We start from the raw sequence: 26,425 nt of genomic DNA on the forward strand, positions 1-26,425 counted from the left end.
TTGAAAACTAAAACTATAATCCCTTGAACAAGAGGCAAAGACTTAGTGGTAGAAAATTGGCTTGCTCAATTTGGGGGGGAAGATGGGAAGGGAAGATTTAGTCTCTCACAAAATTCTACCAAATTCCTACAGACAACCAGAGTTCTATGGAACCCAGTTTAAAACTCCTGCAATGTAGTATATTTCGTTGATATGTTTTAGGAAGGCATTTAATTCCAAAAGAATCTAAATTTTATCTGGTATTTTACCATAATTAGACATCTGCCTGGTTTTTAATGGTATAATTCTTTAGTTTCATGGTATTTTAAGGAGTTTTACATGAAATGCTACCGATTTTAATTATTAGCCGTCTTAAGCAGGATAAATAAAATAGCAATAATAATTTTAAAAAACCACTTTACTCATGAATGAGACTAAAATATTTACATATGTTTTTAGCTACAATTTAAAATAGACATCACAATCCAAATATGGTACATTAGACCCTAGGGAATATGAAATGAATTATTTAGTTTTAAATACTACAAACAACTAAAATACATGAGTATTTTCATTCTGTACTGAAGCAATGTGGTTGAGCCCAGAGGATAAAAACCAAGGCTCTCCAGCCTTTTCTCTCAGAAACTTTCGGGGTTTACATATCTCAGTTTTGTTTCTTGCCTTGATAAATCAAACTGGTAGTTATGCTGCTAACAGCTATTTTCCGGGGGTGGGCGGGGGTATTGTATCATCTTCTAGCATCCTTTATTTAGCCTCACTGTGTATGAGAGAGTTCTCACAATTTGTGCACCATACTAACAAGTAAAAGGTTAAGAATGAAATAAATTAAGATAGTAGATATGAATCTAATAAGACAAAAATAATGGATTCAATAATTCCACAAACTTTGGAGATATCTAATAGATTATGCTATCAACGGTGGTTGATTAATTTTTCTTTTTACTCTTATAGCACTGTTTCTCAGTCTCAGCAACTTTTAAGATGTGTAAACTTCAAGTCCCAGAATTCTCCCCCTAGCACCCACCTGGGGAATTTTGGGAGATTAAGTCTACACATTTAAATTTGCTGAGATTGAGAAACATAGATTTCTTTCGGTAATGTAGTACTTGCAGATGTAGGCTTCAATAACTTCTGAAGTGTTAAGCATCTCCGGTTCTTTTCTTTCATTATTTCAGGAACTGTTATTGTTTAAAAAACTAGTTAATACTTTGTATATTCACTTCCAAGCCATATAAACATGTTCACACCCTTTCTCCCACCACAACCACATCCAGAATTTGAATAAGCTTTTATAGGATTATACAATAACAACATAAAAATGCAATATAGAAATATCCTTAAATATTTGGATGAGATTCAGTCTGATTACAAATGCAGAACAATTTATTCTTGACGATCTTGAGTGTCCTAATTACTTAATAGCTGATAATTTTAAAGCATTCCATTAATTAAAAATATCTGCATTAAAAAGTGAACATACAGACATACACGTTAAGTAAAACACAGTAGGAGAAATAGAAAGGTACTAGAGCATCATAGTAGAATTTCAGTTTTCTTACCCAAAAGTAGAGATGTGCACATGCTGGAATGTTCCATATCCCGACAGAACATGCTACTTGGAAGCGGGGGAGGGGCAATATGGCACTTTCCAGAAATAAATCTTCTGGACTGGAATCAGTTTAAAATGATTCAAGGGTGACCCTGCCATAAAACAGGCCAGTTTCATCTGGAACACTTCAACCAACTTCTAATTTAGAGAATTTACTCCAGGAAACTGTTGAACCACCTCCAAAATGGCACAAATCCTCATACATAAAAAATATTTGACCAGCTTGTCAAACATCTGTTAAGAAAGTATTCAATCAATGGTTCACAAGACAGAAGAAATAACAAGATCATAAGCTATTCAACCACACAATTCAGCAAGAGACATTTTCCCCTCAAAATAAGCACTACAAGGACGGCCAAAAATAGGCAAAGAACAAAATTGGAAACATGCATGCATCTATTGCTTGGTAAAGGAAACTTATAGCCTGGTAGTCCTCAACTTACAACCACAATTGAGCCCAAAATTTCCATTGCTAAGCATGACAGTTGTTAAGTGAGTTTTGCTCATTTTATGTCCTTCCTTGCCACAGTTGTTAAGTGAATTACTGCAGGTGATAACACCTTTGCCATTGCCTTTGCTTGTCAGAAGGTCACAACAGGTTATCATGACCCAAGAGGCTGCAACAGTCCTTAATATATATCTGTTGCAAAGTGGCTGAATTTTGATCACGTGGCCACAGGGATGTTGCAACAGTCATAAGTGTGAAAAACAGTCATAAGTCACTTTTTTCAGCATCGCTATAACTTTGAATTGTCACTAAGCAAATGGTTGTAAGTCAAGGATTACCTTTATGGCAGTTTTGCATTTAGAATAAAAGAAAAAAGGGTTGGATAACATTCCTGATGCTTAGAACTTGGGTTAGAAACCTGTTATAACTTCAAAGAGCAGTAGCTAGTAAGTAGGATGTATTTCCTATATCTCTGTTTGGTCTCGATCCTCTTAATGTTAACAAGTTTGATTTTTTTTTGAAAGACCTTGTTCTAATGTTTATCTACTTGTTAATATTTTACAGAACTAGTGTTATGAAAGAGTTAGGTTTGTACCATGACCTTATCTGCCTATGTACCCATGTTGAATATTCATAGGAGATGGTGAAATGTGGTCTGTCTGTAAAAAATACTTGTTTTGTGAATAAATATTGCTATACTTTTATTGAAAGAAATTAGAAGTTAAAATTTCATGGCTGTATTTGCCAGAAACACTAATGCATTTTGAGTTTGGCGTATGATGTTCTGAGTACCCAATCACTGCTGTTCTTAAACAATAATGGTAAGACTAAGTCCCAGGGTCATATGTGGCATTCATGTGCTCTTTTTGTACTCCTGCCCAATACCTCTTGTCAGATTGATTTTATTATAATGCCTTGGGATTTTGAAGGGCCCAGAAGCATTATTAGAAATTAAATAACGTCTGAGGCATGCTACCATCCCATTTAATTTTCTGTTTGAATTAGAAGAACAAAGAATCGTATACCAACACTAAGATGCACGTTGTTAGGGAACCAGGGCTTAGATAGGGTTTAAATCCATTAACTGTGTTGTAGTTCACAACTCATTTTGCTTGTTATTTCCCTACAGAAATGTATATCAGTTCAAGATATCTCTTGTTTTTACAGGTTAATAGAGTATCAATATCAAGTCATTGAACCTCTTAAAATAATAGCTTAAAATAGTATGCATCAGAGGTCTTTGTTTAGTTTTAGTTTTTTTTTAAAGCTTGATAGTAAATTCTGTGAACATAACAGGTAAAGAGGTATAACTTTGTTGGACGGTTTTGAACAAGGCAAGAGATGAGGGGACCTGCTTTTTCTTTTTAATAATGCACTACTCCAGGGCAGCTGAAGTATTGGCCGTTTATTTGTTGGTAGGTTTAAGGGCTCCAAGTTGACTGGTCTGCTAAACGAACAGCAGAAATATTGGAGCATCAATATCCTGTTAAAACACGTGTTTTCAGGCATGCACTTACTGCCAGAGTGATTGATTAAGATAACAATATTAAAGCATTCCCTTATATGTATGTCTTATGTCACAAAATAATTTAGATAAATTTATTAAGTTTTATACAGTATATCTCCAGGAATTCAAGACTAAAGATAAGAGAGAGAGACAGAAAATCGGAGGGAGGGAGGGAGGGAGGGAGGAAGGAAGGAAGGAAGGAAGGTGACCCAAAGTGAATAACCCAAGATAATTTAGTGAGCTTTGAGATTGAATGATAGCTTGAACTTCTGGTTTATGAGTATAGACTTCTACTTGAAACGTATAATTGAAATAATTAAGAAGATTGGTAGTCATGACTGGAATATACAGAAGCTAGCTTAATAGCCTATTTTTTCTAGTTTCGGTATTAATCCATTACTTTACCAAAGTGGAATTTCAAAAGTGGTTCTAAGTTGTCTGTTAAAAAAAGAAAATATTGAATTTAGATAGTGTTTTTAGACAGTTTTATCATTGCTTTGTATTGTTATAGAAATGCAGGTATCTTTCTGTCATGAATCTCTAAAAACACAGTTTTGTATTCTAAGAAAGGCCTTTTTGGATTTTCATTAGATGGTTCCTGAGAAGACAGGTAGGCCTAGATTTAGAACCATTTATTTAAAGACCATTAGAAGTTATAGCGGCACTGAAAAAGTGATTTGTGACTGGTTTTCACATTTAGGATCATTGCAGCACTCTGTGGTCACATGATCAAAATTTGGACACTTGACAGCTGGTATGTATTTATGATAGTTGCAGTGTCCCAGGGTCATATGATCTCCTTTTGCAACCTTGTGACAAGCAAAGTCAATGAAAGCCAGATTCACTTTACAATCATGTTACTAACCTAACAGCATGTGATTCACTTAACTGTGGCAAGCAAATTTGCAAAATGGGAAAAACTCCTCTTAATAACCGCCTTGCTTAGCAACAGAAATTTTGGGCTCAATTGTAGTTAAAAGTCGAGGGCTATCCATAGTGTGCGTTTACGTTTCTTTTGACTCCGAATTGTGAAATAACCTCTTTATCAGAGAAGGAGGTATTTATCAAAAAATGTGTTTTTTTTAACATTACACTAAAAATAAGATAGAGTAAACTTCACACAATATCTATATTTTCTTGAAAATAATTTTCAGGAAGTAAATTGTAACTGTATTTTTCTGTCAAAAATACACAAAAATAATTGGACTAGTTACCATGTTTCAGAAGTTTAGGCTCCTTTCTCTTTTTAAAATACAAGTAAAGAGGCATGTAATGCCTTATTGAAAAAGTCCAGTGGGGGTGCTTTGTGTAAGTCTTAATTAACAACTTTGAAATGCTGCAGATTATTGTTATTCCACCCCATTGGTTCAGCTAACTGACTACCTTTGGTTCATTTTGCCCCTTGTGAAATCAAATGACGCTTTTGTTCATGGCTAACAGAGGTGAAAGAAGCCAATTATTGGCACTCTTTTCCACAGAGTAGTTGCAGACTGATTTAACTAAATGCAAGTACTGTATGATTCCCCCTCCTCCTATTGCAACATTGGAACACTATCTGTTTGTCTCTCTCTGTCATTGTAGGAATGGTGTTTCTCCTCAGTTTACATGCAGAGTAGCATGAATCAAAGTCTTCTTGACCATGTGGAACTGGTTAAATGGTTCTTTGGATTCTGGCTGAGATTGCCACCCACATTCCTGGCATCAAATAACAGAGTGATCCTTCTTTCTTCATAGATCCGTTTGGCTAGCTCTACTATTGCCTAGTAGTTGAATCTCAATAGTGTTTTAGAGAGATGCTTTTTTAATGATGAGTTGTAACTGATTCTGATTGTCCATTTGTTTTAAGACTAGTTAATGTACATTGTTGTTTTAACATGAAGTGCTTTTTTCCCCTTAATGTTGTTACTGCCTTGACTATTTCTAGGAAAGAGAGGCATATATCTTTGAAACTGGAAAAATCATGAGACAGCATTTCTTGAAATGAATCCACGGAATTCTAATTAGAAAATGTAATCAAAATATTTATTTCAAAATGCAATGAATCTAAAGTTAATACATGATGAAATATTAATTTTATTGTGCTGACATTTTAATTATTGTTTGATTTTACTGTACTCTGTGCTACCTTTGCCCATTCATTAATAACCTTTCTGCCTTCCTTGCTCCAGACTTCATCTAATTTGTTTATATATATGGAACATATTAATTTTAAAAATATTTATATGCCATCCATCTTACTATCAAGTGACTTTCATGGCATGACTCATGTCTCACCAACTTTATTCTGGCCATTGATACTCCATGGTAGCACCTAATATCTAATTATTTTTAGATTGTTGCTGCTGTAAATAGCAACACTTTATTTTTAAATTATGTGTAGTAAGTTCAAAAATGATTAATGTGGTATAAGTGTTTCTTGATATAAGTCAGAAGAAAAAGATTTGTAAAATATATTGAACGTAAGGCTGAATATTAAATGTAAACATATGTCTACTAAAATATATGTGAAAGTAGGCAGATAGCAGGGGTATGGGATATACATGGTATATTGCTTTGAGTGTCATATGTATGGTTATCTAACCACTGGACAGAGATTGTGGATGTGTCCTTGGTGTAGACAAGCCTCAGAAGACAAGCCTTTTGAGGCTAATTGGTTTTACTTAAGGAAGAAAGGAAAAGAGAACCAGGTGGAAAGGGCTCTCAGGGATGTGATAGTAGAATCCCACATGCAACTACTTGACAGTATCAGAGAATGAGGATCTTTGAGAAAGAGGACATTGGATTAAGGAAAAGTTCTCCCTTAAAGAAGACTGCTTTCTTAAGAGCAAAACTTTTTTTCTTACCAAGAGGAATCTCCTCTTGTGGCATGGGTCTTCGGGTGGGACAGGATCCAAACGTTAGAAATATAGATAGCTGGGTGGGTTTGTTGAATGCATACTCAAAGGGTGTGGGTATAATACACCATCTAAACTGCTAGTGGATTGTATGTTATCTGCCATTTTGATGCTTACTATCCTAATTTGCAAAGATTCCTTTGGAGCTCTTTGCAATGCCCCCTCCTTTTTTTTTAACCACTCTGAACAACCATCTTGACTATTTCACTACTCATGCCCACTTTCATATCGTTTATAAATTTTAAAAGCTCTGGCCCTAGGACAGAACTTTGTAGGATCCCATCAATTACATCCCTCTGTTAGTGAGAAATGTTTATTTATTCCTGTTTTTTGTTATTTAGCTAGCTGCTTATTCACAATATGGGTTTCCCTTTTACCGTGGCTGCTAACCTTATTGAGAAGCCTTGGCTCTACATGTTTATTAACACCCTAAAAGCATTCCAGTTGGCTAAAGAGGACATTTTCTTAGTGAAATCATGTGACTATGGCCAAATGTTTCATCATCCTGTTCAGAGCATCCAATAGTGGGGAGGTGCTTCAGTCTCTCCTAGGATAGGCTGGGCTTAATTACAAGGGTACTCCTCCTGCTCCACGGTACTTCTCCCTAGCATCCCCCAGTTTTTGCTGAGCCTTCACAAGATTAGGCAGCTTTTTCTGTTCGTTGGCCGGAATAGCAAAAAACAAAACAAAAAAACCCCCTCCAAAAACCTCAGGTTTGATTACTCTTTATTAAATTAAAGTCTCTAATTGCCCTCTAGAAATCCCTTGAAAACTTCCGTCAGTATTCTTAAGAGGATCCAAGCGTCAGAGTGTTTACGATCCCTCGTCAGCGCCTTCATTGCTCCAAGGGTGAAAGGAGGCTTTTGCCTTGAAACGTTGTATCACCAAGATTGGCAAATTCACCACTGGTGCCCTGTGCTCTTCACAGATGAAAGCAGGTTCACACTGAGCACATGTGACAGATGTGACAGGGTCTGGAGACGCCGTGGAGAAGGTCCTGCTGCCTGCAACATCCTCCAGCATGACCGGCTTGGCAGCGGGTCAGTAATGGGGTGGGGTGGCATTTCTTTAGGGGGCCGCACAGCCCTCCATGTGCTCGCCAGAGGTAGCCTGACTGCCATTAGGTACCGAGATGAGATCCTCAGACCCCTTGTGAGACCATATGCTGGTGTGGTTGGCCTTGGGTTCCTCCTAATGCAAGACAATGCTAGACCTCATGTGGCTGGAGTGTGTCAGCAGTTCCTGCAAGACGAAGGCATTGATGCTATGGACTGGCCCGCCCGTCCCCCAGACCTGAGTCCAATTGAGCACATCTGGGACATCATGTCTCGCTCCATCCACCCTCCATGGGTTGCTAAATTTGATTTCCATTGATAATTTTTGTGTGCTTTTGTTGTCAGCACGTTCAACTATGTAATGAACAAAGTATTTAATAAGAATATTTCATTCATTCAGATCTAGGATGTCTTATTTTTGTGTTCCCTTTATTTTTTTGAGCAGTGTACTGCCCCAGGATGCAGTCTTATTGCTCAAAAAAGATATACATCTTCTGTAGTCAACGCAAGGCAATGGCAGGCGGTAGTAACTACAGGGCCTCATCCTCAAGACCAGGGCATACGAAAAATCAAGGAATCTAAAAAGGCCTTCCAAAGCCTCCAAAAAAGATGCTCAAAGATGTCATCAGGCCATTGAGTGGCACATAAAAAGCTGTATGCAGGAGACTGAGAAGACCATTCCAGTCCTGCCTACTCTTGACCAGCTGAGGCCCCAAACCCCCCGCCTCTCCCCCTGGACCTGTCCTCACAGTCCAGGCGGGGATCCATTTTGCAACCTCACCTTGTGAGCTCGGCCGTAACATCCATCCCACGACGGGCCCCCAAGGCCACATTCACTCCTACAGCGGCCGGACTTTGTCAGGAGGACATCTTACCAGACGAAGTCCCCGCCAAGATGAAGGCTTGGATGGAGCTGGTGATTTGTCAGGGCATCGCAGTGGGGGTCCAACAGTCTATAGCCATCAGACAATGGTCCACAGTCTCAGATTGTGATTCACAATTTCTGCGATCATTAAGCAGAATGGATCAGCATTACCTACAGGTACCTCCCCATGGGAGTTTTCTATACACCCAGACATTCTTCTCCAGGGGTTGCAGGAGGAGGGTGAGCACGATGACCAGTTACAACAGGTCAAGTGAGGGTCAGCCCAGAATGGGGCATGTTGGATGATGAGGGCCTTATTCCCAACCAACCAATATTCACAGGCCTGTTCCGCCCTCAATTATTTAAGTCACTATTATTCAAGGCCAAGAATACTGCACATGTTGACAAGCCGACCACAGCTTTGCAACAAGCAAGCCTACAGGAGGAGTCAGAAGACTTAATCTTCTCTCAACCTGTCACCAAAGCAGATGTTATTCCAGTAACTTACATGTTCTCGGATCTCATCCAAAACAGTGGGCTTCCGCAGCTACTTACCCTGCTCCCACGGGATATGACAGGAAATTTTATAATCTGGCCCATGATTTTGCTAACATCCTTAACATGCCTGACGTCGATGATCCCATAGTGACTTCGACATCCTCCTCTACTATCCCAAGTGAAGCGGAGGAGGTACTCAAACCAGAAGAGAAAATGACTGAACTAACGCTTTGCAGGGCTCACCAAGCTAATGCGTAGCCATAAGAGTGGCTATGGCCACATCCTTTTTTATTAGGTCTTATCTAAGATGGCTTTGCCATCTGTGGGACACCATCCCTCACTCCAATATACGAGCGCATCAGGACATTGCCAAACTGATAGCCGCAGCAGAATTTTCTGCGGATGCTACATTTAATGCAGTTAAATTTTCCTCCAGAGCTGTTGCCTCTCAGGTATCTGCATGTAGATTGCTATGGCTCAGACATTGGCAAGCTGACACCAAACACAAGTGGAAGCTTGCCTCTGCGCCTATCTCAGGCGAAAAGCTGTTTGGCACTGTTCTTGATCCGCTCCTAATAGAATCCAGGAACAAGAACAAAAATCCTTCTCTTTTTCGGAAATCAGACAATAGGAGCCCTCAGTCCTTTCAGAAGAGCTTCTTTCATCCCTTCTATCAGATTCCAGAGGGCCCCGGGATATAGACAAGGATAGCAACCTGAAAGGTCCGTCTTTGGAGACAGGAATAGAAGGGGAGGACAAGGCAAGAGACCTTTCTGTGGGGCTGGAAACAGGTATTTCCGTTGTCCCAGAGACCCTGTCAAAAGATCTCTTATGCAAACTGCTATACAACATCTGCTTGAGATCCGGGCCATTCAACCAGTGGCACCGGATCAGCAAGGACAGGCTTTTTACTCACACCTTTTTGTGGTTCCAAAGAGTTCGGGGGGATGGAGGGCAATTTTAGACCTAAAATGCCTCAACCGCTCTCTGGTGTACTGAAAAGTTAAAATGACCACCTTACAATCTATTCTACTTGGCACCAGGAGGGGCAATGTTTTAACATTGATAGACCTGACAGAGGCATACTTGCACATTCCGATTTGGCCTTCTCACAGTAAATTTCACAGATTTTGTTATAATAACCTGCACTTTGAGTATGTTGCCCTTCCCTTTTGGCTAGCATCAGCCCCCAGAACATTCACTAAGGTCTTGGCAGCTCTGCCCGGACGTCTCAGGGGTAGACCTGTCAGGCTACAGTGCTACCTTGATGACATTCTAATTTTGTCATCATCGGTTCTTCAAGCGAATTAGATACCCAGTTTACTCTACAGGCCCTTCAACCGCATGAGTTCTCAATAAACTGGGCAAAGAGTCATTTAACTCCATCAATTCGCATAATTCATTTGGGAGCCATTATAGACACTGTGGAAAGGAGGGTCTTCCTTTCCACAGACAGGCAGGAAAGCATTAAACAATTAGCTCAGGAGATCAGGACCCTTAAACGGGTACCCCTGGCCAGCTTATCTGAACTGTTGGGGAAACTGATCTGCATTTCTATTGTTTCCTGGGCCCGGCTGTATGCCAGAACCCTACAATGGTACCTGTTGCCGTTCCAAAGGTCAGGAAGAGACACTTCCAACTCACAAGTCATGATACCACCAAAGGTCCTCAGATCCCTCCGCTGGTGGACCGCACTTGTCATCAACAAGGGTTGCCTAGTCAAAGAACCCAACAGATCTATCATCACGACAGATGCCAGCCCATTTGAATGGGGAGCACATTACCAGCACCACACAGCTCAAGGGAGTTGGTCTGTTCAAGAGCAATCGTACAGCATAAACCTGTTGGAACTCAGAGCTGTCCATGTGGCTCTTCGCAGTCTCCACAAATTTGGTCCAAGCAAGTCCTGATTCTAACAGACAAGGTTACAATGAAGCCTCATATAAACAAACAGGGGGGTTCCCACTCGTGACAACTCATGAGAGAGGTGGAGAAGTTGTGCCTTTGGGCGGAGAGGAACCTGCTCTCCATCAGGGCGGAGCATATCTCAGGTCTGTCAAACATCCAGGCAGACTGGCTGAGCACGGCCATGGTCGATCAGTCGGAATGGCAACTACATCCAACACTGTTCCAGGAAGCAGGCCTGAGGTTCAGGCAACCAGTGATCGACTTATTCGCCTCACCTCTCAACACCCAACTCCTGAGATTCAACTCAAGGTACCCAACTCAAGGACCCAACTCAGAGAATATCAATGCCCTTTGTTGCCGTTGGCCCCCAGGTCTCCTGTACGTGTTTCCCCCTCTTCTGGTGATCCCCAGGATAATCCAAAAGCTTCTGGAGAAGAAAGCAGAGCTGTTGTTAGTAGCACCATACTGGCTCAGAAGACTGTGGTTCGCAGATTTCGGGGATCTGTCATTAGCGGAACTATGGAGAATTCCGCCAGGCAGAGTTGCTCTATCTCAGGGTCCTGTTCAACACCTGGATCCTCAATGGCTCCACCTTGCCATATGTTGATTGAGTGAAGATATCTGAAGGGCGAGAAAATTTCCAATAGGTTTATCTCCACCATCCAAGCGGCCAGGCGCCCATCAACAAATTGCATTGACAATGTCACCTGGAATATGTTCTGTCGATGGTGCACTAAATCCAGTATTGACCCCACTTCTCCATCAATGGCACAAATATTGGAGTTCTTTCAAGATGGTCTGGACAGGGGACTTTCACCCAACATCTTGCGAAGATAGGTGGCAGCCTTAGCTTCGGTCGTCTCCTGTGGTGATCTGTGCTCCATTTCACATCATCCACGCATTCGTAGTTTCATTCGTGGAGCCACAAAATTACAGTCCCCAATGATACACCACTACCCAACTTGGGATCTTGACAAGATCCTCTCTGCCCTCACGAAGGGACCCTTTGAGCATCTGAAGATGACGAGTCTCCATTTCCTAACGATACAAAATGGTGTTTTTGATAGCTATTACATCAGCAAGACAAATCTCCGAGCTAACCACCTTGTCTGTCAGAAAGGACCTCTGTATATTTCATCATGACAGGGTTGTCCTTCGTCCAGATCCAACGTTTGTGCCCAAAATTAATTCCGCTTTCCACAGGGCGCAGGAGTTGGTGCTCCCGAACTTTTGCCCGAGACCATCTCACAGACTTGAATACCAATGGCATCAGCTTGACGTGAGCCGCGTCTTATGCATTTATTTAGATTGCACAGTTGGATTTAGGAAAACTGAAGCTCTTTTTGTTTCATTTCAATCTACCACCCAAGGGCGCAAAGTTTCATCTTCGACAGTTGGCAGGTGGTTAAGAGCCACGATTGCTAAGACATATGAGGCTCAATCACTTCCAGTGCCCAGAGGCATAAGGGCGCATTCCACAAGCAGTGCAGCAACATCGGCAGCATGGGCCACGCAAGCACTAATAGAAGAAATTTGTAGGGCAGCAACTTGGGCTTCTCCATCACCCTTCATCTGACACTATAAAATGGATGTCTTTGCCTCTGCGGAGGCCTCATTTGGTAGGAAAGTGTTACAACGGGTCTGCAGGGACCAAGAGGGAACATAGATCCAGATGGGGTCCCACCCATAGGACAGGCCAAGCTTTGGAATGTCCCACTACTGCATGCTCTGAACAGCTCAGGGGAGAACGGGCGTTGGTCCTGTATTTTACACAGGTATATATTTTAAAATACAGCCTATATTTTATTTTCTGATATTTTTTTGACAATATGTAGGACAGAGCATTTGTTTGTTGAGATTTGAAGTTGCCATTTATTTGACCATTCTGATACATAGTCAAGGTCTTTTTGAAGGGTAGCAGTATTGTCTGTGGTGTTGAATAGCTTTACATCATCAGCGAAGAGAATGCAGTTGTTCTTGATATAATCACAGAGGTAATTTATGTAGAGTATGAAAAGAGTTGGTCCTAGAACACAGCCTTGGGGGACACCACCGTTGACAGGTACAGAATTTGATAGGACGCTCCCAATTTTGACCATTTGTTGTCTGTTTGACAGGAATGCTTCTATCCAGTTATGCAGGTGTCCAGAGATACTATAAGATTTTAGTTTTAGAGTAGTTTGTTGTGTACCACTGAATCAAAGGTTTTACAGAAGTCTATGTAGATTGCGTCTATTGTTTTGCCCTGATCGAGTTGTGTAGTCCATATCTTTTTGCAGTGTAAGAGTTGCAGATTACATGATAGCTTTTTCCTAAAACCAAATTGTTTATTAGAGAGTAGGTTGTTTGTTTCTAAGTGGAGGATTGTAGAAAGCACGGTGGAATTGGTGCATAGAAGGTTTTCTTCTTGTTTGATGTGATAATTGGTGCATTCAGTTTTTATGTGGTGACATAAATTTTTGTATCAGCTTTTGAAGTTGGCAACGTGACCAGATTTGTTTTTCCGCCAAAGTGATTTTTTTTTTGGATTGAAGCTTCCTTATTGTTTTGGGTAATTTGTTTTTTTCTGCTTTTGGGAGTTGTTAATGGTACATATAGTTTGATAACTCTTTTGACTTAAAGTAAAAATATATTGGAATGGTCTTCAACAGTATTGCATCCAGAGAATAGAAATTGCCAATCAAGTAATGAGAGATCGTTGTTTATAAGATCATAGTTGCCTTTTTTGAAGTTATAATTGGGAATTCCGTCATTGTGATGATTTTTGTGTGGACGTATCTTGAGACAAAAGTCATTCATGTGGGTGGTCACTGTTGGAAAAGGGTTCTTTAATTTGTATTCTATAAATTGAATTTAAACTATTGCAGAAGATGAGATCGAGGCTGTTGTTAAGTCTAGTGTTGTTGGTTACTAGTCATTCTAGTCCCAGATTTGTTACTTCATTGTAGAAGGTTACATGTGTGGGTTCAGTTGTACATTCATTAAAGGTCCAGTTAATATGAGGTAGATTGAAGTCACCAAGAAAGATATATGCGTGTGGGCAGGATGCTGCCCATGTTAGTAGTGTATTTAGCTTGTTTGCATGTTTGATGTCATAATCAGGGGCTCTGTAACATAGTAAGAACCGAAATGTGATATTTAAGGACAGTTCACAGACGATGGTCTCAGGAATAGCAAGCTCCTGGGTAACTTGGGTGTTTTTTAGATGTAGGGACTTTTTATAGAAGATAGCAACACCACCTCATCTACGGATTTCACGATCTGATTGGTAAACATGATAGTCTCTTACTGTGATAATGGAGTCAGGGAAAGATGCGTTGAGCCATGTGTCACAGACAAATATAATGTCGAATTTAGCCGTATTTAGTAAGAGGAGAAATTCAGATATTTTATTTACAAGGCTTCTTGCATTGAGTAGCTTGCATTTAAGGCCAGTTGTGGTTGGAATAGAGGTAGTTAGGGGCGTACATGCCTAGTTTTGAGTGATGTTGGATTGTATGGGGTGGGGTTGGATGTGGAGTTGTGGGTTGTGTGACTTTCTTTTGATGCAATCAGCTCTGTAGTCTATAGATCCTTTTCTCCATTGTCTAGACGCTTTTTGAGTTCTGCATGGAGATTCTTTGCAGTATGGATAAGTCTGGTCTTGAGCGAAGTTTTTTGTGGTTCGGATTGGCTTTTGCAATGGCATTTATTGTATGAATAAATATGCGTTTGCTGGACTCATTTTTGCATACAACTCTACAAAATTTTGGGGCCACAGAGCTGTCATTGTATTTGTACCCATGGCCATCTCTGGTTATTTCAATGATATCTTCAGGAGAGATGTTTGTTGTATTTGAGTTGCTTATGATATCACAAACTTTGGTGATGTCATCTGATTCCTTGGTGTCTTCGAGACCAAATAAGGTGGCATTTAGATGTTTCTGTTCACGTTCCATGGTGTCTCTGATGAGTAAGGAGATATTATTTGTGGAATTATTTGAAGGGATAGTAATTTTTTGTGGCTGTGGTTTGGTGGTTATTTTTGGTTGTAGTTGTAATTGTAGTTGAGCTAGTGGTTGTAGTTGTTGTGGGATTTGATTTTGAGCTGATAGGTACTCACTTATTTGTGCTGTATTTTTTTTTTTTTTCAAGAGAAATTATGCTTGCTTGTATAGTTGTTTCAAAACGTGTTGCTAAGTGTTCTTCTATTGAGTGAATGAGTGATTCTATGCTTTCAACTCTGTCAGGTAGGGTACTCAGTTTGTTTAGCTTAGGAGAACGTGATGGACATAGCAAAAATAATGTATCTGAATTTTTAACCGTATCAGCTAGGTTTTTGTTTGCATTTAAGCAGGCAGGGTAAGTTAGATTATCGCATAGGCAGCATTTGATGTAAATTTTGCTTTTATCAATGGTTTCAAGACATTTAAAACATATTCAGGAGTCTGGGAGGTCATTGGTAGAGATATTTTTATTATTAAATTGTTACATCTCACCATCAGTCTTATTAAAAATTGGAGTTACGTTGACCACTTTTCAGTTTTCAGCTACAGAGGCCAAGCGTAGGGACATGTTGCAGATTTTTAACTAACCTACCAGAATGTTTTAGGGTTCATAAACTACACAGAACCAATGGACATCATCTACTTAGATTTTTAAAAAGGCTTTGACAAATTTCCTAATCAAAGACTTCTTAATAAGGTTAGCAGCCAAGGAACTGATCCAGCAGATCACTATTTATGTTCCTAGCATTTATGTAGTTAGTGAGCTTAAAATATCCTATCCTAATTGGCATAGTTACAATCTAAGCTATGTTTATATTTTTGATTTTATTCCAGTTTTATTGCACTTCTTAAATATTAGCTTTCCAAATGTCAGGCTTATTCTGAAATGTGAGGCTCATGTTGCTTTCTAAACACTGGGTATGGGTAAAGGAGGACCAAAATAAGTGAAACAGAAGGCATGTTAAGATATTTAAAATTGCAAAATAGGAATGGAGAGTACCTGTTAGGTATTCTGGTTTTTTTAAAGGCAATTATGATGTAATCTAGATTTTCTTTGTTGGATTTTTGTTCCCACTTATGTACGAATAAGTCCCATTGAATTCAATATCACGTCTGAATGAGGACTACACATGTTAAATTTATGTAACTTTTGATTGTAGACATGACATATGTTTAAAAGTATGTTTACAAAATCCCTAAATATTGACTCCAGAATGCTCTAATGTAGCTTACATGTAGAATTGATAATTGAGAGCTTATTTATATAATTAAAAACCTAGATCTATATTTCAAAAGCAAAACAAGACATTGTATTATGTCTTTTATCTTCCATTGTGGGTACTTCATCATATCTACATTTTTATACACATAATCTGGCCAATAAAATAGTTTTCTTTGCTACAATTTAAATGTATAAATGTCATATTCTTCTGGAGTTGTCCAACAACAGAATAGAACAAGGGTCTTCAAATTTGGCAAGTTTAAGACTTGTGGACTTCAACTCCCAGAATTCCTGAGCTAACAGGAGGAGGAATTCTGGGAGTTGAAGTCCACAAGTCTTAAACTTGCTAAGTTTGAAGACCCCTGGAATAGAATAACAGAGTTGGAAGGGACCTTGAAAGTCTTCTAGTCCAACACCCTGCTTAGGTAGGAAACATCCCCTCCCTTCTATAACTTTGATTCCATTTAGTAATAACTTTTAATTTGAAATTTTAATTCATAAAAAGAGAGTAAAAAATAAGAGATATTTTTTCCCATGTGTATTAGTCCTTTTGAGCACTCCATACTTCGTAATTACCTGTCAGCCTCAGAATTTCATGTTTCCCTTCTTTTTCTACTTACCTCTGTTTAACAAGGTCAGCCATTCAGCTTACTTAACAAATTTAAACAATCTTGTTTGGGACGGATGGATGGATGCGTGTGTGTGTTGTGGGGGGGAAATGGAGGTGAGTGGGTAAATGAGAGTGTGTGGATATTTTCTTTAATTAAAAAAAATCAAATGAGGTAATATTCTAGATTTAACTGTCCCTTTATTCTGTTTTTAAATTTTTCATTCCAAAATACTTTGCATTTAATTTAAAAAAAAATTCTTTGTAATTAGTTTCTTTCTTTAATTTTTTTTCGGATGGAAAGTACATTCCTCCAGATGGCTTTAGGTGCTGTGATACTCTGAAGGTCTCTTTGCACTTTAATTTTGCTCCATTTAAACTGCTTTAGAAAGTAGATAGGGCACACCCAGTGTCTCTTAAGGAGCTTTCACTTAAGCTATTATGAGCATAGGATGTTTTCTTTGTATGGCTTCGGTGGACAATCTCATGGCTTATCTTTTTTCTGAGAAGCTCTGTTAGTTCAGGCATATAGCCTGACTGTCTGTCTTCACCTCTATATTATCTCTGCTGTTTTGCTGAGATGTGCTAGCCAGGCATGTTTTCATCTGGAAGTCTGCAACTCTTAACATGACATTTTACCTGGATGTATTCCATACTTTTTTAAGAGGAACTTTATGTATTGAAGAAGTGGTTCCTATATTTCAAAATAAGCATGGTGGAAAGGCTGCCTATTTTACTGAAAAGTTTTGGAATGTGGTATAAATCCTCAAACCTCAAATATGTAAATGCATCTGTTTTTCCTCCCTAATGTCCTGGCTTGATTTCATGGATTTTCCGTACCAAATCAGTCAAGCAAGATTTTCTACTTAATTTTGTCATTTCCCCCCAAATGATCTCAAGTCTTCACACTCATTTAAGTGGAAACGTAGATAACATAATGCACCTGTTCACTAACAGTCCAAATTCTGGCTAGACAAAGTCTTAATTGTCGGCACTTATTCTAGAGAGCCAAAAGGAAAAAATATGCATATGTGTGCAAATTTAATAAATCTGAAGTTATAAACTAACACAACTTTGCTCTGTTTAACTTTTGATTAGATCCGTAATAATAGAAACTGCAATAAGAATTCTGAATTCATATTCTTAAATATGTCTATTTTGAAAAGCAATATACATTTCACTATCTGTATAATTATGCAACTTGGTGAAAAAGTCTGAAGTTTTGAAAAAGTCAAAACTCTTTCATATAAACATTCATTTTAAGACAAATGCCTAGAATTTATTTAAACTCAGATGTGGTGGAATGTAATATAGATTCCCAGAAGGAAAAGGGCTGCTTTCCAGAGTGCAAAAAAACAGTGAAGCTGGATAGCTTAGTCAAGCTTAGCTTGATTGGGAGAAAGAGAGGTAAGAAGATTCTGCTCCAGGAATTTTCAGAAAATATTTATAGTAATGTAAGTAATTGCTTTAGTTTATAGCAAGATTTCTGGTTGTAGGAGAAGAATAATAACAGTGGTTAGAATGCAGTACTGCAACCTAATTCTTCTCAGCAGTTTTGCAGTTGGATTCTCACCAGCTCAAGGTTGACTCAGATGTCCATCCTCCCAAAGGTTGGTGAAATGAGGACCCATATTGTTGGGAGCCATATGTTGACTCTGTAAACTGCTTACAGAGGACTGTAAAGCACTGTGAAGTGGTATATAAATCTAAGATCTCACACAACAATCCAATCATAAAATGTAGATTAAGATTTCTCCATTATTTATTAATGAACTGCCATGTGATTCTTAGCTTCTTTAACCTAAGCATTTGGGTGGGGTTCAGGCTTTCTCTACAACCATTAACAGGACAATTTTTAGGGAAAATTTTGTAGGTGCTGAACATGAAACAAAACTACTCTCTTGAGCCTTTCCATCAGAACATTTAAGATCTCTCACATTCCAATGGAACATAATGCTTTTGGAGGCTTTGTTTTCATTTTGTATGCACCCTTTATGATTATAGAGCTAAACTTCAAGTTACAACTACAGTAGAGAACAGAAAAATTGTCATTAAGCAAAGCATCACATCTAGTTTTATTATCCTTTTTGCTGCTGCTGTTAACCAAAGCATCATGTGATCATAAATTGTGACTTTCCCTGCAGCTTGCCCATTGATTTTGTATTCATTCAATGTCATCACAAATTTGCGTGGTCACTTAACAAATCATCATTAAGCAAGGACCACCTGTAGCAAGCAATTGTTACAATTAGTATTTAATCACTTTTGTAAAAAATATTTTAGGAATGTATTCCAATATACAAAATGGTATCTGATGTTTTTCTTCTTTTTCTTGTTCTGGAAATATGTCTTTTTATTGTTTTACTCAAGTATTAGTGCTTTCACCTTCTAAACCACCCCTAATTTTGCTATATAAATGACATTACATTTGAATCAAACTAAAAAGTCTAAAATAAGTTTAATTTGCCTAAGAAACTAGGAACAAAATGGAGATAAAATATGAATTCCAAAACACAAACCATATTTGAATTTTCAAATTTCTGCTGAAGATTCTATTTCATAAAATAAAAATGACAAGGCTCAGAGAGAAATACCTAGCCAAGAAGTTACATGCAAAATGTATATTTAGGTTTAAGTTCTGAATATCAAATATTAGCTTCTCACAGAACAAAACAAAATACCAATTTCATATACTGAGAGAAATAAGAACCAGCAAATGGAGCATTTTCAGATAAACTAGATTAACACATACACTAAATAAAAACACGTAGTACACGTTAATATGTCTACACCAGAAACTAATCTCTTTTAAGTTGTTCTCCCTGCTTTTATCAGCAAATGGTGACACTTTTTTAAAAATAATGCCTTTGCACTCTACAAAGGAACCACATACATTCTTAAAATGTTAAAATAAAGATGGATTTGCAGAGGCTTCACTTGCAACTTACCAATTACTCTGTTAATTTTATTTTAATTAAAACAAATCTTTAAAAAACCCTCAGTCCAGGGTGTGGAATTATTTAGGTATGGGTATCACACATGTCTTTTCAAGTATAGTCTTGCATTCCCAACCCTTTTCACACTGCAACTTAGTCTTTTTGGTGGCAACTTCCATTGAGCATCCTTGGCACTTTCCCAGGTTTGTAACATGAAATCAATCTTGCCAATGCTTCACCTTGTTTAACTGGAATCCCATTTCAATATAAAAGCAAATAAAACATAAACCACTCAAGTATTTGTAATGTAATGCTACATTTTAGAAACAGTGAATTTAAAACTGTCAGATTATTTTGACATAATTAAATCCTTTTCTAAAAAGGAGCAAGCATGAAACCAGAAATTCTAGAAATATGTCAGTCATGACTTCCAATAAAGCTATTTCCAAACCCCCCACTTTTAATATGATCTGGTATGCTTTTCTAAAAACATTGGTTGAATCTCAAAATTTAATATTTTTAGTATTTAAAAATAAGCTTCAAAAAAAGAGAGGGGTAGTTTTGGAATGATGATTTCCAGGTATGATTTCCAGGTCTTCAATAACAAAGAGGGTCGGTTACATAAAATTTAGAAGAATATCAAGTACTACTAAGAAAAGCCATCTGATAGCCTAGAGCTTTTCATAACAAACCTGTAGGAGATATAACTTTTTAATATACTCTGTAAATATCCATCATAGCAGATGGCAGTAATTCAGTAAATTGGATGATTAAAAAACAGCAACAAGCAGAATCAGACCTGGTTAATGATTAGATTAGAAGAGACCTCTGGAAAATCCAAGGAAGGTAGACTAGACTGTTATCAAAGTTATCGAAACCTCTTTAATAAATTTATTGCATTTTTTAAAAATATTTTTACCATCATTTAATACATCAGTTATATTAACTGACTTCCACACTCTTCCAGCTGAGTTACTCTGATCATGGCAACATCCATTCAGAAACACACTGAATAGATTAACAGAGTCTTTAGTGGTGTTTATATCTTCTCTAATTTCAACAAGAAGAGCCAGCACATCTTTCTTAGCAGTTGTCAACACTATCATATTAATGGGAGAGGAAAGTGACAACTTTCTTCAGCATCTTCCAGGCAGATGAGGAGTCCCCTTCCCCAAATCAAAGCATGCAGGTTTGTGATAATAGTTTACTTAGCAAATAATTATCTAGATATACATTTTAGGGTGATACTGGGGATGAAAATACATTGACTGGAAAACTCTGCTGGCACCCTGTTTATGAAATACTTTACTAAGGAGGCTTGACTGATATTTTCATCACAAAGCAGTGTTAAAAATTTTATTACAGGTTTTTTTCCATAGTAGACCAATATCATTTTTTCAGGATTTTATAGGCTTCTAGTTCCCATTGACATGATCACAGCCAGGTATGGTGGGAATTGTAACCCAGCAATACTTGAGAAGCCACACTGACCTCCCTATGCATTTTTTACATTTGCTATTCAAAATTCTCCCATCTGCAGAAACAATTTGGTTGTGCTTGACATTTCACACATTTCTATCAGTTAGCCAATACATTTGTAATGGTGGAATCACCATACTTCAAATCTCTTTGTAAATATTGGTTTGGGGGTGTTTTATTGTTCTTTTTAATTGTGATTTTAGTGGGTGCCTTCTGGTACCATGAACCTATCATTTATTTCATATATCCTAATATGAGTATAGAAAAGCTCCTAAAATTGTATTTTGGTTTTCTTAACCTTTTGGCCTTTGTGTTCATAGACTAGAACGTCTTTTTACAAGTATTTACTGAAAAATAACTATTCTTGTTTCATTGGGACGGAGACTCCATTCCACTCCATTTGAGAATTACATAAAACTTAATTTAATCTAGTTCTTTTTAGTTACCTATGAATATTTTTAGTTGTAACAATACATATTGTAAAACATTTGTACAGAAAAATAGCAAATAATGTTTGCATGCATATTATATCTTTGCCATTCATAAAGGAATTCATTTTTTTTCTTTTGCCTTATTTCATGAATGCATATCAACTTGAATTCCTCAAGGGAGCCATTTAATTGAAGTGAACAATGTGTTCTGGTTGAATTAAATAGTACTTTAGTTGAAAAATGGGCATAGTGGAAAAAGAAATGGCTGAGACATGTTTTTTACTATATACTTATCAGCTTGAAGGGCTTATTTTTTAAGTTTTGAATGTGTTAGTTTCTGTGCTTTTGCTTTTACTTTGTTTTAAAGGAAGAGATTGATATGAATTTTTAAATTCATGGTGCTCACTTAAAAAAGCTTTCAATAGTAGTACAAAAATAGCTTTAATAAAATGCAGAATTCATGTCTGCATATGTGTCCTGATAACTACACTCAAAGAAATGCAGTGGAGTTATAGCTCTGAGTTGGTGAAGCACGTACAACTATGTACTTAAATTAGTACTCTTACCTAAATAAAGATAATATATACATTTACATTTCTTGTTAAATTTGTATATGAAAGATACTTATCAAACTTAACGGGCTGTTCAGTAAATATCTAAAGTAAGAGCCATAAAAAGAAAGAAATGTAAATGGATTGTTGCAAAACCATTATTTCCTATTCTACTCAGACATATTTTTCATTCTGTTCACCTGGTCTTTGTTCTGTTTTTCCACCTCAGCTACCTACACATAACGCTCAGTTATTATTCCATGCAATGGGTATACATAGTTCTCCAATTAGCCTGAGAAGAATGTTTTATGTGTATGTTCTCAAGTCCCAGTACTGTCTTCCTTTTGTGTATAGTTGATTTATGGAATTGACACTCAAAAGGCCTTTGAATTGTCAAAATACTCAGTTTTTTAATATGTATTTTTGCTTATTTGGTTTTGGGGTTTGCCATTTAATATTTTCGTTATTATGCCAGATTACAGTATTCTTTGAGCTATTTTAATTTAGTGCTCTTCGAGCTTAGTTGTTTTCTTGCAGATGATTCATTACCCAATTAGGTAACACCATCAGTGCTAGTAGGAATGGGGTTTGCTTATTTTCTTGTGGAGAACAAACCCCACTCCCTACTAGCACTGATGAGTTTATCTAGTTGGGTAATGGAATGGCTACAAGAAAACAACCAAGCTCAGAGAACACCATGGTGCTCACAGTTTAACCCTGAGCTACAGATACTCTCTTAATACTTTAACTTAGTTAATCAAAATATTTTTATCACAGAATTGTAATTTTTCTCTCTCAACATTTAGGGACATCAGTATGAACAATATAACAAGATTACCAGAGAATGCTTTCAAGAATTTCCCTTATCTTGAAGAGCTGTGAGTATTAAATGTAATGTATTTTGTGGTATAGAAAATGAATGAGTGGAGATTGGCTGAAGAATTCCTTTAAAACTAAATAATGAACAGTAATGATACAGTGCTAATGGGAGAGAAAACATATTTATTCAAATACCATTTGCACAAGACCTTTTCATAGTAATTATTTTAATTGTGATTCCAGTGATGACATAGTGCAATTACAGTGTTGCCCAAAGGTAATATGGGAGTGTCTAATTACCACAGTTTTAAATGGAGATGTGCTATACTGATTGCATAACTTATATACAATATGTGACAAATTCTTGTGCTAACTAGGTGCCAGGAACATCTGAATGATAGGGAAAAATATTTTACCTTGTCTAATTTGACAGCTGAAAAGTCAAAAAAGCAAACAATAAAAACCTTTCATTTCTTCAGTACTTGCAACTATATCAGAGGCATACTTCAGAATTCCTAAAAATATCTAAGCACAGATTCCCAAAAACCATTAGGGCAGACCTAGATCATCTAAGGAGATGTGGTATCTTTGTACCTTATTCAATTCATGATCCCAGCTTATCAATCATTTACTAACCAGTTTGCTTAATTTGGACACATGAACAAGAAAAAAGTACCAACTCTTTGTTTTACAAAAATGTCCTGTTCTAACTACTAATAACTTATTGCTACTTATTAAATGTGATAAGCTGGGAACTTTCCTGTAGTTAAGCACCAATTTTGCTTCAAAGATTTACAGATGTTCACTGATGTTACTAGATGGACATGATGAAATTTTGTCTCATTCTTTAAAAAAAACTTAAAAATAAATTGTTAAGATTAGCCAGATCACTTTATCCTGGGGCTGTGAACATAATTTGTTGTAAACTTCAATAATTTTAAATTTCTAGTGCAACTTTCTAAAATTTTGAAATAATTTAATAGATGTTTCTTTTAAAGTTCATATTGGCCAATTCAAAAATCATGGAGAAAATATAGATAGACAGATACGCACATACAATACACACACACACCATTTCTTTTAGTAGAATAATTGCTGGCAAACTGGCTATATAGTGGTATGAATAGGATCAATATATAGTTTTCTCATTACATTGGACTTAGATGTTTGTGACGGGAATTGCACGTTTCCAGATCTCTTTTTGTTGAAGGAAAGCAAGATACATAATGGACAATGTTTTTAAATCACAGAAATTAAGAGGAAAAGTTCTAAAATTCCCAGAAGCATAGAAACTGAAAAAAGCCTCACCTAGCTATTCAGCCTAAATTGTCTCTTCTATTAAAAGGCTCCACCCAAAGACAAAAGCCTCAAGGAAAGCCATCCAAATTGTCTATTTCTAGAAAATATTTTGCTGACCTTTGATGTACACTAGTTCACAAAGCTGAAACATCCTTTACTACTTACTTGGGAACTTTATCTTAGTAGTTGAGAACTTTATAGGTGAGAGCAGCATAGTCATTTGGGACCATTTCTCTGTACTTTAAGATAGACATTCAGAACTCTTGTACTGTCTGTAATATTTGCTGTTGTAAACTTAATAAAAATATGAGAACCAGAACTCAAGAACAAATTCTACTGAATATTGCAAATATTGTTAAAATTATGTCCAACCAACTGGATGAAGGTCCCTTATAATATAGGCCTATTGAATCCCTTCTATTATAACAGGCATGGTCCACATTCTCTTTTTTTACATTAGTTTAGAAATTATCTTATATTCAGATATGCAAGTTGACTAATATTTATAGTAGATTTTCTTCTGTCACATTTATATTGGTTTGTTTTCTCCTTCCTTCCATCATGAGGAAGTTGTTTACTTCATGTTGACCATTAATTATTATAAGTCTAATCAAATGAAAGAGTTATAGTTTATACACTGTTCAGGCCAAGTGTGTCTATACAATTTACATAATAATATTAGTATTTAATAATCTGTAGCATGCTAATGAATATAATGGAAATTCTTTCTTTTGTGGCAATTACTCTTCTGAAAATAATTTATAAAAAGGCATTACAGAAGACTATCAATTGCCATTTTCTTTAATTATATGTGTACTCTATGTAATGTCAACATGACCATTAGAGCTGTGAAAATCATTCTTGAAAGCTTGATACAACTATTTTAAGACCATTTTACTATTCTGAGCACTTATGTTACATGTGCACCTGCCAAGATTCCTTTACAAACTGTAAAGCAGCTGTAATTAGCATGTTGCTGCCCTGGATATTAGATGGGGATTAGAATTCCTGGAAAGTTTGACAGCTGTCTTGCTTTCCCTGTAAAATATCTACAGTTCTGTACAAATATCTGAATGTATTCCACAAAATTATTTTTAAATAAATTAAAGCAGTTATAGCTACTCCTCTAATTATCCCCTAACTATATTAGCATTAGATGACTTAAAATCCCAGAATTTATTTATCATTTCAAAAGTGCACAAATTGTTGCAATAGTAGTGATTATTCAAGTTCAAGATGGCATCAATTTTAGTAACAATAGAAAGAAAGACAAAAATCATACTTAGGTATATACAAACGAAAAGACACCCAAAGAAGTGAATATACTTAAGGATGTGTTCCTGTAAAGTGGGAGGGGGAGAGGAGAGAAATGACTGTGATTACATATAAAAGCTTTTCTGGGAATGAAACAAGGAAATTCATGATAAGAAGCTGGATCTAATCTGATGTTTTATAGCTGTGCTGAGTATTTAAAAGAAATATTTTGCAATGAAAAGCTCTTTCTTGGATTGTTAAAGTAACTGCATTCTTTGGAAATTTCAAAGCCTATCCCATACTGTGTATGCATTTGTGAGTATGGACAGCTTTGCTGGCAGTTTTGAAGGAAGAGTTGTTTTCATACACGTATGTGTGTGCAGACATCTGGGGAAAGTGAAGCAGAAGCAGCCAAGTGAGCATTCCAAAATCTGTTGTAGCACTTTCAATGCAATGCTTTGTGTCTACTTTGGAACCAACACTTTCAGATTCTTGGTACAGAGTATTGGATTGTACAAACTTCTTCTCAAACTTCTCCTTTTTCAAAAACCCACATCTGGATAGGCTAAGCAAATATAAATTTTAGAACTTATACTGCTGTCACTAATCTCCAGTTTCATGGCCTTGCGGCTGCAGCTTAATTTTTAACTCTGGTTTTATTTTACTTTTGTAGGTGTCACCATGTAACATCTTTTGAATTTTAATTTAATTTTATGTAGCCGTATAGCAACTCAGTTTTTAGTTTTATAGCAGTTTTTTCAGTTTTTTATCTTTTAACATTATAGTGACTACTTACAAGTTCTTGGGGCTTTTTATGGTGTAGTTGCTGATTCTATTATCTCCACATGCTGTGTTGATCAGAGACAGAAATAAAAGTATATTGTAATTATTTTTGATCAAGCAGTCACAAATTTCTGCTTTGATCTATCTCTCAAAGCAAGTAACATTATTCTATGAGATGTTGCATTTCTCCAGATGAATGTTTTAATAAAGAAGTCATGATATCTTCAGTAAATATGGTTTTCAGATCTAAAACATAGCAACCTCTGTTTCTCTA

At 37.0% G+C, this 26,425-nt stretch overlaps 1 protein-coding gene across 2 annotated transcripts in view; it reads left to right on the forward strand.

The window, feature by feature from the left end:
* LGR4 (leucine rich repeat containing G protein-coupled receptor 4) overlaps window positions 1-26,425 on the forward strand; it is a 71,951-nt gene that overhangs the window by 15,936 nt on the left and 29,590 nt on the right. For both annotated transcript variants that reach the window (XM_026706206.2, XM_026706212.2), the window contains exon 2: window positions 22,803-22,874. In XM_026706206.2, the coding sequence (XP_026561991.1) occupies window positions 22,803-22,874 (72 nt within the window). The remainder of the gene's footprint in view (window positions 1-22,802; window positions 22,875-26,425) is intronic.

This window comes from Pseudonaja textilis, chromosome 1, assembly GCF_049901715.1.
Source record: "Pseudonaja textilis isolate UNSWEBS1 chromosome 1, rPseTex1.2, whole genome shotgun sequence".
Taxonomy (NCBI): Eukaryota; Metazoa; Chordata; class Lepidosauria; order Squamata; family Elapidae; genus Pseudonaja; species Pseudonaja textilis.